The sequence below is a fragment of the Triturus cristatus genome, chromosome 5_2, assembly GCF_964204655.1.
Source record: "Triturus cristatus chromosome 5_2, aTriCri1.1, whole genome shotgun sequence".
NCBI classification, from domain to species: Eukaryota; Metazoa; Chordata; class Amphibia; order Caudata; family Salamandridae; genus Triturus; species Triturus cristatus.
The window spans coordinates 302,904,614-302,916,931 of record NC_140588.1 but is presented as its reverse complement, the minus strand read 5'-3'; the positions used below and the strand labels follow the sequence as shown (position 1 = coordinate 302,916,931).

At 41.7% G+C, this 12,318-nt stretch overlaps 1 protein-coding gene across 1 annotated transcript in view; it reads left to right on the top strand.

Annotated features, from left to right (window-relative positions):
* The window catches only part of KIAA0319 (KIAA0319 ortholog), a 415,358-nt gene that overhangs the window by 267,526 nt on the left and 135,514 nt on the right, over positions 1-12,318 (top strand). Inside the window, exon 14 of the mRNA XM_085607057.1 lies at positions 11,657-11,808. Coding sequence (XP_085463183.1) covers positions 11,657-11,808 — 152 coding nt within the window. The remainder of the gene's footprint in view (positions 1-11,656; positions 11,809-12,318) is intronic.

The following is a 12,318-nucleotide window of genomic DNA, read 5'->3' as shown; positions in this document are numbered from 1 at the left end:
CTAAGGAAACTAATTACCCCCAAACATAAAATCCACGGACAACTATCTTATCTTCAGAACACTACTCAAGATTTGGCTCTGCCACACATAACCACCATACTCAAACACAAATGTACAGCATATCTCTGTATATATAAAAATGTAATTTGATTATATGTATGTATCTAGATATGTGTTTTTCTTTGTATAAATATGTATAATAATTATGGCCCCGATTCACAAAGGTAAACTGATACGAAAGTCTAACTTTAGGACTTTCGGCATTCACAAAGGTCATTTACAAGAAGTAGGGCATTTACAAGTAGTAAAGTTAGACTTTGGTCTCAGTTTCGGTCTCAGTTGAACCTAAGACCAAAACTTAAGTTTAACTGAGACAATAGTCTAACTTTACTACTCGGAAATGCCCTTTGTGAATACCAACAGTTGTAAAGTTAGACTTTTGTCTCAGTTCACCTTTGTGAATCGGGCCCTATGTTTTTAAATGTATAGATATTCTTTAGGTCTGCTTAACAAATGCACATATTACATATGGTTAAAATATATCTATTATTCTATGCTTAACATGTATATAGGTTACTGTATAGTTTTCATATAAGTTATTTGATTAGATATTATTTATCTATCACAATATATCAATATTATCATAACTATCTATTTACAATTGCTTCACTATTGAAATATTGAAAACATATTTTATAAAAAAGTAAAAAAATACACAAATAAATTAGCTTAAAGTACAACAACACTTGAAAGTCTGAGTTTATTTAATACAGTTTAAATCTTGATATATTACCTTCCTATACATGTATAACCTCCATGTACTTGTATATCTATATATTTATTACTTTACTCCTACTATAAAATTAAAATAAAAAAGAAATGTGAGTCTCTCCAGTGCACTACCCTATGTTTTACCCTATACCTCTCTCAATATATCCTCTACCTCTGCTCCCTGACTCATCCCAAACCTCATTTGACTACTGTGATCTTCAAAATTACCCTTTCTTGACTATTCCCACATCTATCCCTCTTCGGATCACTCCAAACCTCATTTTACTACTGTGATCTCCCAAACAGCCCTTCTAAATTCTTTCCTCATGTATCCTTCTTTAGACATATCCAAAAACCAATTGTACTACTTTGATCTCCCTAATTCATTTCTAGGGAATCTTCCCTCCTCCATCTCTCCATTACTCATCCCAAACCTCCCCCTACTACTATGATCTCCCAATAAACACTTTCTAGACTCTTCCCTCTTTCTATCCCTCAGTTCTCCTTTTCAATCCAACTAACAGACTCACATGTCCACCTCTCAAATTAAGTCATATTTCCCTATACTAATTCACCACTAATCCTTTTTGGATTCCGGAGTAGCATGCTACTCACTGAAAAGCGCTTGGACACCTTTTCAGGTGTAGTAAGTGCTATATAAATACAATTATATTATCTATATATGTTTTCACCTTATCATCTTAATGTCAATAACATGTACACTCATAATATTTCCATGTATTTATACTTGAAATTAGATTGGTAAATACTTACACAATTATTTCCATTTGTTTGCTCATCACCATTTACATTCTCTATACATTAACTCTTCGCAACTGAAACTTGACCTATATTTGTAAATAATTTGTATTATGTATTGTAAACTTTAATCTGATTGTGGTTATACTCACAAACATTTTTCTGTTTTTTATTACAAAAAAATAATGTAAATTGCTCTCCATATTCAGCCCATGTAATACTATGTCCCAAATACTTCATTTCCTCTTCAGTTCCCTGTTGCCTCCTCTTTGGTCAAATGAAAGATCCCAAACATTCCCTAATCTTTCCCAACATTAATTTATGGTGTTGTCCCAATGACTGCATGTCATTGATTTTTAAGTCTCAAATGAGTTCTTTCAGTCTTTCCTTTAATTGTCTTTTAGTAGAGTGGGAGTCCACGTATTGTGAATAACAGACACATTTGACTTAAATGCAGTAGTTCGTCTTACAATTTATGATTTGGTTGTTATTGGAAGGTTTCCCTCTATTGACTTTAAATACTAATGATTTCTCTGATATAGAAAAGCAGCTAACACAGGATCCATATTTATAGCATTTATTGGGTGCAGCGGATAACCATATTTTTGGTTGCTGCTGAATTCATCATAAGATTGAGTCAAGATACTAACAATAATATTTTTGTTTTTTATTTCTTGTATACATGATCTTACGTAGTTTGCCAATGTGTTTACCAGAATCTTTATCCACTTTTAGTATGTGCACTTTTTGATACTTGCTAACATACACTTTGGAATAAATCAAATATTCTGATTTGGATACCTTCTAATGTATACTTTGGAGTAAATCAGATATTCTGATCTGTCCACTCTTGTTTTAATTTTTTGGCTTAATCCTGTAAGAAATCTTTTCTAGACAATGGATTAGCTCTTTTCATTGCCACCTCAATTTTATTCTTCTTGTACCCTCTTGCTATAAATTTATTTGTGATACTTTTAATTTCCGTTTCATAGTCTTCCTTTTTACTGTAAAGTTTCTTCTCTCTGAAAATATCATAATAGGAATTAGGGAATTGATGTGCTAAGGTTGGTTAACATCCACTAAATCTTAGGTTTGTCATAACTCTTGAGGGTAGTCTCCCATATTGAAATAACCATTCATATTCTCCAGTGAAAGGCAGAAGAAAGTGTTTTTCCAAGGGACTGATGAGTAGAGGCTATTTTCCATGGGAAAAAAGTATTCCCCTCAGGCCAAAAAAAAAAAGATAGCAGTGTTAATGCACATTTTTTTTTCATTTATGTATAGAAAATGTCTTGCCGGGTTGAAATTTCACTTACCTAAATTTCATTAAATGGAGTACATCAGGAACTTTGTGACTGCACTAAATTTCCTTAAATACACCTGAGGATTTTGTGATTCTGATGTACACTTCTAACTGCATATTCCTCAAATTTGGAATATTGCAGGCACCAAACTAGATATGGATACTTTTATAGTAATTCTATTGCGCGCTGGCAGACCGCGCCATGTGGATTTGTAGGGTGGTTCCATATCTCCCTGGAAGAAACATAGCAGAGCCGTATTTAAGTGCCACTTATTTGTGCTGATGCTTTCTTTCCTTGCCTTTTAATGTGGATCCAGAGTTCTGCTCTCAATATAGTTGGTTTTCCAATTACCTGAAATTTACCTCATACAGTGTGACATGGAAGATGTCTCCCCCAAAAATGACAGGACTCAAGTTGTGTTACAACTGCAGGAAGAACATGTTGCTTTCAGACCTGCAATGCTTTTGTCTTTTATGTTTGGACTCTAGTCATGATTTGAAGTTATGGGATAAGCTCTGGGAGCTGGAAGGGAAAATCTACATCACCACACATAAGAAGAGTTTGCGGTCAAATCATAAGTCCAGCTCCTGCTCCATGTCAAGAGGCCACTCCACTTGCGATCTCTTTCAAGAAGCCATACCCATGCAAAATTCCACTCAAAGTGTTCTGGTAAGTCGAAGATGTGCCATAAGCATAAAAAGCTAAGTGAAAGTTTACTCCATCCTATTAGTCAAAATCAAGAAAGAAGGCACAGGAACTTCAATCAAACAATGATACCCCACTGGCATCCTAATACTCAGGCCATGGCCCTCAACTAGTCCCAGCGTGCTCCCAAATTCCCCAGGCCATGGGTCCCCCCCTGTGTGCGAGTCATACGGCTGCGGGTGTCGGGGGGGGTCCGACGCGGACCCCCGAAGTCCGACTCTGGGAGCTTTTGCACAGGCTGTCCGACGCATGCATCGTACTGGCTCGGTCGTGAATCGCATCCATTGCACGCCACAGTTAGCTTACGACCGAGACGTATGGAGCGGTTCGGACACGGAAACGACTCGGTCGGTGAATTTCATGTAGCTCGCATCGTACTGGCTCGCTCGTACAGCTGTACGAGTCGGGCGGGAAACACACGTACGGCTCGTAGTTTTTCCAGCCGGATCGCGTTCAGTGCCCTTCCGACCCAGATCGGAATCGGCCCCTCAGTGGTTAGCAGCCTCAAAGATGCAGTGTACATTCATTCAAAAGGTGTGCATATCAAGAACGTAGAGGCCAAACTAAGCTCCCACTACGGCAGAAGAAAAAGCGCACAAATGATAACTTACACAAGGAGGGCTAATTTAGCAATTGCAGAAAAGCTGAAATGACTGATAAGTAATCTTTATTGGTGCCCACGTCAAGACTTGTTGGGCTAACATATAGAAGTGCATCAGAAAGCTTAACCCGAAGTGACATTGCACCAGGCCACAAACTTTGCCCAGAGGCCAGAATAGACTGACTTAGTGGATGGGTGTTGCACGGCCAGAATCACATTTACTACATCCACACGCAGGTTAAAGCCCCTCATCTGGTTCTGCTCAATCGCCATGTATGGTGATCGAGGTTCAGATGAAGAACCCTGTCCTGTTGTTGGGATAGCAGTTCCTCCAAGAGGCAGGTGAAGCTTAAAGCAGATGGACAGACTGCAATTCGGAGAAACCTACCCTCTGAGCCCAATCTGGGGATGTCAAGATCAGCTGAGCCGTATAACTCCTGACCCTCTAGGGAAGCAGTGGCAAATTTGAAAATGCCTAAAGAAGACTTGAGTCCCATGGAAGGTGAACCACATATCTTAAAAAGCCTTGAGGCTGAAACTCCAGGGCACAAAAAAGTCAAATTTGAGCGTTCTCAACACTGGTGATTAGATCTAATCAAAGCAAGCTCACTGGGAAAATATGCCTTGAGCCAACTCCATATGCAATGGCCACTCGTGGTGGGACAGAAGGAGTATGCTGAGCATCTTCCCTGGCACTGAGAGAGCTCTTTAAGTGACATACCGGGAATCCCTTAAAAGCCCAGCCATCGATAGTCACAGTGCCTTTCGACATAGCACAGGAGATTGATATGGAACCTCAGTAGCATGGGAGACCAGAGGGCCTTGAACTCCACTTCATCCAGGTGAAACCTTGCCAAACCAGAGATAATGCATCATTCACCACCGTGAGCAGGATGGGGATCTTTCAGCCATCATTCAAGGTTCTCTGCTAACTCATCCAAACTACGGATGTTGTCTAAGAGTCGTCTTTATTATTTCACTCATTGAAAGTGAAGGCACCACCGCAGAGCTCTCATGTGACAACAGACAAGGGGCACCGCCAGACGAAGAAGCCTCATAACCAGCCAGGCTCTAACATAGGTGTTGGAAAATTGACAACTCTGAAAGGTCACCCCAAATGTTTTTCCTCCTCTTTTTCTGACCATCTTTTTGTTGGCTTAGGTCTCTGAGCGCATTACCACTGCTAACCAGTGCTAAAATGCGTGTGCTGTCTTCTCTGAATATGTTATAATTAGTTTACACCTGCTTGGCATATTTAATTTACTTTTGAGCCCCTTGTAAAGTGCTACACCATATACCCTGGCCTGTAAGACACATGCTACTGGTGGGCCTGCAGCACTGATTGTGCCACCCACACAAGTAGCCGTTCAAACCTGTCTCAGGCCTGCCACTGCAAGGCCTGTGTGTGCAGTTTACTGCCACTTTGACTTGGCATTTATAACCCTATGCCAAGCTTAAACTCCCCTTTAATTACACCTAAGCACCCCTAAGGTAGGACCTTGCTAGCCCTTAGGGTAGGGTGCCATGTAAGTAAAACGTAGGACGTGTACTGATACGTTTTGCATGTCCTAGTAGTGACAAACACCCATATTTGTTTTTCACTACTCTCAAAGGTTCGCTTTCCCCATAGGAGGGTTTGTTTTATCCTCCTCTCATAGGACAACATTGGGAATTTTTTTAATACTTTTAAGCTGTAATTCCTGATTAGAAAGGAGTAGCTGCGTCATGTGTTATATCTTTGGACTGGTAATGATAAATCCTCTTTACTGGTAAAGTTGGCTATAACATTATGGTTTTAGAAATGCCACTTTTAAAAAGTGGACGTCTCTGCTCTTACTGCTGTGTGTGCCTGCAGCCTGTCTCCAATACACATCTGGGGAGGGTGACAGCTACACCTTGTGCATTCCCCGTTAGCAGTCACAAACACAGGAAGGGTAGGTGTCTGCATTCTGATAGTTGTTCCTGTGCAGGAAGTGAGGGCGGCAGCTTACACCTGAATAGGAAGTGTCCTGGTTCCTCCACATAGGACTAGTTACCCCCCTACTGATAGTCTGGAGCCAGAGCTGGGAATAAAGGGCCTGTGTGCGTTTCAAAGACCCTTCTTTGAAGTCACCCCCACTTCAGAGGCACAACTGGGTATAAGTTCTGGGGTTCTGACCCTACCACTACAGTAAACTACTGGACCTGTGAAGAACTCTGCCAGAAGTAAAGACTGCTGTGCTACAAGGATTATCACTCTGCTTGACTGCTGTTGGAGAAGAACTGCTTTTCGGGTTTGCTGTGGTGCCCAGCTGCCTACTGATTTCTGCCCTGCTGAGAACAAGGACTGGACCCATCTCACTTGAACCCAGAGTGGCTCCCGGGGCTTGCCCCATGTTCTGAAGTCTCATGGCCATCAAGAACTTCCAGCAACCCTGCAACAGAACCTGGGCTCTGCCATCTGTGAGTCCTTCCCTGCTAGGTGGTGCCAATCCAGTCATGAGCCCTTGTAATGTGACTTCTGCTGTACAGAATATCAAAATCGATGCAGTAACGACTTTGCGCCGATCGGCACAGGCGCATTGCCCTTCGATGCCGACGCAGGAGCTGATCGATAACATGTCTTCGACTGACTGCGTGGCACGATGACGACAGGCAGTCCGGCTCAATGACGATGCAGTGCCTGCCTTGTAAAGAGGTTCCTCGCCGAAGTCTTTATCGTCCGCGCGGATCGTAACCAACACATCAAGTCTTCGGCGTTGATGCTTTCCTCTTCCAAGGTACTTCTTCAGAGAGACCTGCATGAGTCCTGTAGCCAGCCTGTCCTTCATCGCAGTCAGCCTGTACTTTGGATTTACCCTAGTCCAGCATGACCTCAAGTAACCCCTAAGCACTATTTGCTTCTAAGTTCTGTTTTTTGATTTATCCTTTAAAAATTCATAACTCCATTCTACTTATTAGATTTCTGTCGTTTTGGTCTTGTTTTACTCATAAAAATATTGTTTATTTTTCTACACCTATGTGGAGTATTATTAGGGTGTTTTCATTGTGTTATTGTGTGTGAGTTTTGAACAAATACTTAACAGATATTTTTTTTAATTCAATTATCAAATGTATTGCTTGATTAATTAAAATCATGCAATGTAAAATCATCAATAACACAACCATATTAAAAGCAGTCCTTCAGTTCCGAGGACCAAGGAAACCATGGGCAGGAAAGTAACATACGATAAAAAAAGTAATGTGGGCCGATTTGATTCGTCCATTCTACAAATCTATGATTCATGTCATTACATATGAAAGGACAACTATACACGATAAAATCATTCCTTTTAAAACCCTATTTTATGTCCTTCATATATATATATATATATATATATATATATATATATATATACATATATACATGTCTTTAGTAAGTGCAAATAGTCCTGTGCAAATTAGATTTCTATACTTAGTTGTTTTAAAAGCCTTTCTAGCAGCTTTTTTATAAATGTAGACAATCCAGTTTTCTATACTCAAGTTACAAACTTCTAATTTCTTTTTTTACTAAAATCAAAAAACAAACTACCAAAGCTTGTCTACCGGTTCATACTCCTTGGTTATTAAAATGTATTTTTAGATATCTCCTTTCTTCCATCATTGCTGGGCATATGCAAACTAAGTGGATGATGGTTTCTTCCGCTTTGTTACATAGTTGGCAGGGCATTGACTTAGAAGGTCGCAACCATGGCATTGCATGAGTTGATACTGAGAGATGGCCAAATCTCGCTTTAATAAATATGTTTTTTATTTTTGCAGACCAAGGTATTTCTAGGTAAAGCTACGATTTGGAAATCTTATAGTCATTCAGAATCATCCACGCATTTGCTCTTTTTGGGAACAACTCTTTGCCTTTCAGCAATGACATTTGTTTTGTTATTCTGTTAATTGCCTTACAGATTGTGTCTTTAGATAAGCCGGACTTCTCTATGCCAAGCTACCATATGATGAGCACAGGTTATTTTTTAGTGTGTATCTAGCTTACCCTGACTAGTGGTTTTTCCTGCTTGTACAGGGTGCATACTCCGATGACCAGAAACACCATTTCTAACATCAGGATAAAGCTGAAAACATCATATCCTGAGTATTCCTGGATTCACTTTGATGGCGAAATGGCTTTGAAAGTCACCATGTCCAGAATGACCCGTAGTAAGACCGTTGTCTATAGGTGGTTGGTGGCTAACTGTGGCAGGCCCGTCTACCACAGGCAGTCGTTGAAGTTCACGGGACCTTCAAAGACAGCCTGCAACCACTAATACCCAGTGGTAAAATTGAGGTTGAAGGGCAGTACAGTAAACTGGTAGTGTCTCCCCCACCACAAAGTGGAGAAAATGCCTGTGGGACTGTAGTACAAGCATTTGGAAATGCACACATTGGAAATGCAAGGACACCATCCAGTCTTCAGGAACTAGGCCAGGACCAGCCTTCATAATTTGTCCTTCCTGAGAAAGATGTGCAGGAACTGAAGACCTATGATCAATCTCAGCCCGCTGTCATTTTTTGGTACCAAGAAGGACTGGTGGTAGCATGCCAAACCCTTCTCTGCCTCTGGGAATCTCTCTGTTATCTCTTCGGTGAGTAGAGCCTCCACTTCCATGGAGTGGATGGTGGCATGCTCTTCTGATGTCCGGGCACAAACAAGAAGAAAATGATGGTGGGAGAGTAACTAGGAACTGGCGAGTACCACAGCCAATGCTACCCTCTACTGACCATTGATGAACATCGGAGGGAGATTCAGAGCTGTTTGGCTGCAAACGCAGCAGGCAAAGAAAAGGCCTCTGCCACCACTTCATCCCCTAGAGCAGGAAAAGGGCTGCCTAGGCTATTATAAAGATTTGGAAGGTTACCTATTGCAATAGGCAAAGTCTTGAGAGTAGCCTCGGACTGTCTGGTACGTCTGTTAAAACTAGCAAGAGATGATAAGCTAAAGAGTGAGCAATTGCACCTTTGAAGGCCAAATCTGCTGTTTTTCCAAAGAGCCTGGAGCCATCAAAAAGCATACCCATCAGGGATGCTTGCACGTCTTCAGAGAAACCTGGGACGTGCATCCAGGCATGGCGCTAGACCACCACTGTAGTGCCCATATTATGACAGCAGTGCTTAATTTGAAAAAGAATAAGTGCTGGGGCCCAGAGTTTTGCGCAGTAGTCTGCTGCTGGTGCTCCTGAAAGTCGATGTGCTGAATACCAATGCTGTGTAGTCTTGATTCCAACTCAAACTACTCTTGCATGCTCTTTTTTATCCCTGCTTACTCCCTTTGTCACAGTTTTCAATTTTTCTCTTCATCTTTCTTTACACCCATATTTGTTTTCTCTCTTTTTACTTTCGATAAATGTCTAATGAGGAAAAATAAGTGTCAAGACCCATAACAGCTCAGATTCGGCACTGGTAATTTGCCATATCCTTTCCATCGTAGATCGTCTGAATGAACGAGTGCCAAAAGTTCATGGGTACAGTGGGCACATTCTTGCTGGCCTTGCCCCAGAGGGCATGAGTATATCGCCTCCAAAGACAAATAGCATATTCAGAGCCAGATTGGCCAAGCAGAAGACAAGTTCATCAATGCGCTTGACTCCTCCGGCAAATCCATGGGGAAAATTTTAGGGCTTACCTGAAGCCTGTACAACTACACTTTTCGGCTTTGGATGCTGTGTCATGAAAGCCAGGGCTCCTGGGGCAAACTTTTAGTGCCTAGCAATAGTTTGACAGACTGGCGATGGTGAGCTTAACTTGGACCATTCCACCACCAGAGCCTCCATCATGTACTCATTGAAGGGTAGCAAAGGCTCAGAAGTTGAAGGTCCTGGCTGCAAAGTTTCAGTGAGTGACTTTAGATCCTACATTAGTTAACTGTAATTTTGACATCTCTGTGGCTCTGCAAGCTACCACTACAGTAGGAGTGCTGTCCTTGGCAAGGGGCCTAATGGCGAGTCGATCTAGATTTGAAGAGATGTGTCAAGGTAAGTAAAAGTTTGTAAGTCTATATACAGACTGCCACAGTATGGTGAGAGGGTGAGGGTGTAGTGTGAGTGGGGAAAATTGTCTGCCACCTCATTGTCATCTTCTTCATGGGAAACTTGCTGAACGCCCAAACCAGCAACAGAATCAGATCTAAAAAATAGCCTCCAACTGTCTGTAAAGCTGGCAAGGGATTGTATGGGAGTCTAGGATAGGATTTGGTAATTTCATTGCATGTTATCTGCCAAGGCCCAGCTCACCTTCTCTATGGAGTTGACTCTGACATCTGGGTTGGATACAGAATAAGCACCTTTGGAGTCAAAGTCTGCGCCGAACCAGCTGAAAACAGTGTGATCTCCAGCAAAAGTGTATAAGTAAGTCCTGGCACTGGCAAGGAGTCAGAGGAGGGGCTAGCGGAGTCATTTGGCACCAAAAAAGGATCTACTGGTATAAGTTTAATTGGAGGCTCCAGCCAAACCATGGGACCCAGAGCTCTCCTGGAGGACCCAGAAACATGTGCAGCATTGCCTTCTTGAAGTCCTCCACCAGCTCTGGAATGGTACAGAAATCGAACACTGCCAGCAGAGTTGAGTCCGTAGAGTACCAACGACTAAACCTCTCCCTGAGTAAAAGAAGGAGGAAGGGATGACTCCCACTTAAATTTGTTATGAATGCAGCAAGACTTTTTTTTCCGACTTTGTCTTGGATTTATCCTAGCACGATAATCTGGAGGAGTCCATGAGCAGGCTCAAGACTTTGAATGTGAGTGTCCTGGAGTCTTGTGTTGGCAATGGACAGCATTGCTTTTCGCTCTGTGTTAGTCATGGGGTGCATCGGGGATCAGTTGTCACAGGACATCTAGTTATGCTTGGAGCCTGAACACCAAAAGCTAACGTCCTGGGTATCCTTGATTGACATCTGCTTCCTGAAGGCTCTACATGGTTTGAGCCTGTAGTCTTTAGAAGGAACATTTTCCCTAACACACTGGCATTTCTTAAAGATATTTGTGAGTCGGTGAACAGGAGGTGAGCTCCAAATCTGCATCGATGAGCAAGGGAAAAAGGAAGTCAGATCAGTGTGCACAGGTCGCACCTGTATACGGCTCTGCTCCTTCACCTCTGGAGGTGGAACAAAGCCACCGCAGAGTATGACGGTGTCACCTATTGACATGCAAAAAAGCTGTTGAAGAAAAAATGTGCAGAACTGGTCTGGGAAAATGAAAAAAGTGAAGAATCTTTGGTTGGAACTACCTATCAGTTAGTTTGTGAAAGGTACACTTTTCTTTGTAATTTTGTAAACTGAAATGTTTTATAATTGCTTATTTTTTAACTCTTCTCTTGCTTAAACTGTTTAGAGCTTTGGGAAAAGGTGACTTGATATGTTACCTGCCCTGTATTATCATCAGAACTCCCTCATAGCAAGGGCAACCTTTACAAAATGGGGATCTGTCAAAGTAAATTTAACTGTTGTATTTAATGATTGAATTTGTGCTTCGTCTGACCAGTACCATTTTGTTTCATTACTTTCTGGTGTTCAGAAAACAACAGCCCTCCTAAGGCATATGCTGGCGGCAGTCACATTATTGTGCTTCCCAATAATTCCATGGTTTTAGATGGCTCAAAGTCGACCGATGACCAAGGGGTTGTGTCATATCTGTGGATACGAGATGGCCAGAGCCCAGCAGCAGGGGTAAGTTACTTTTAAACTCTGTCTGTTTTCTTTTTTGAATTCTGGCACAAAATGATATTGTGACCCTAGAACATTGTGTTTAAAGAGAATGTCGCACATTTATAAGTTACTCCACCAGATGGTAAAATATGTCAGTGTCCTGTCAACTACTAAGGCTCTCATTACAAGGGGGCTGAAATAGGGGCAGGGATACCAGGGAACCGGAATCAACAATTCTGATATGTAGCACCAAACCTATTTTCAGCCATTACGAGTTTTTGTTCCTGGAATAGGCAATAACCATACAGATAAAAATTACTGAGTCCTTCTGTGTATTTTTAACAGATTTGTGGCCAATCCACTGATATTTCTCACCGTCTTGGCACTGGTAACAGATGTCAGCAGGGGGTCCTGTTTGTGGATTTTTAGATCCGGGAAGAGGAGGCACGGGCATCTCTGGGGGTAGCTTTCTCTACTTCCCCCGTGGCATTGGATAGGATGGGCAGGTGGTGTATTGCGTCTGTGCTTGGG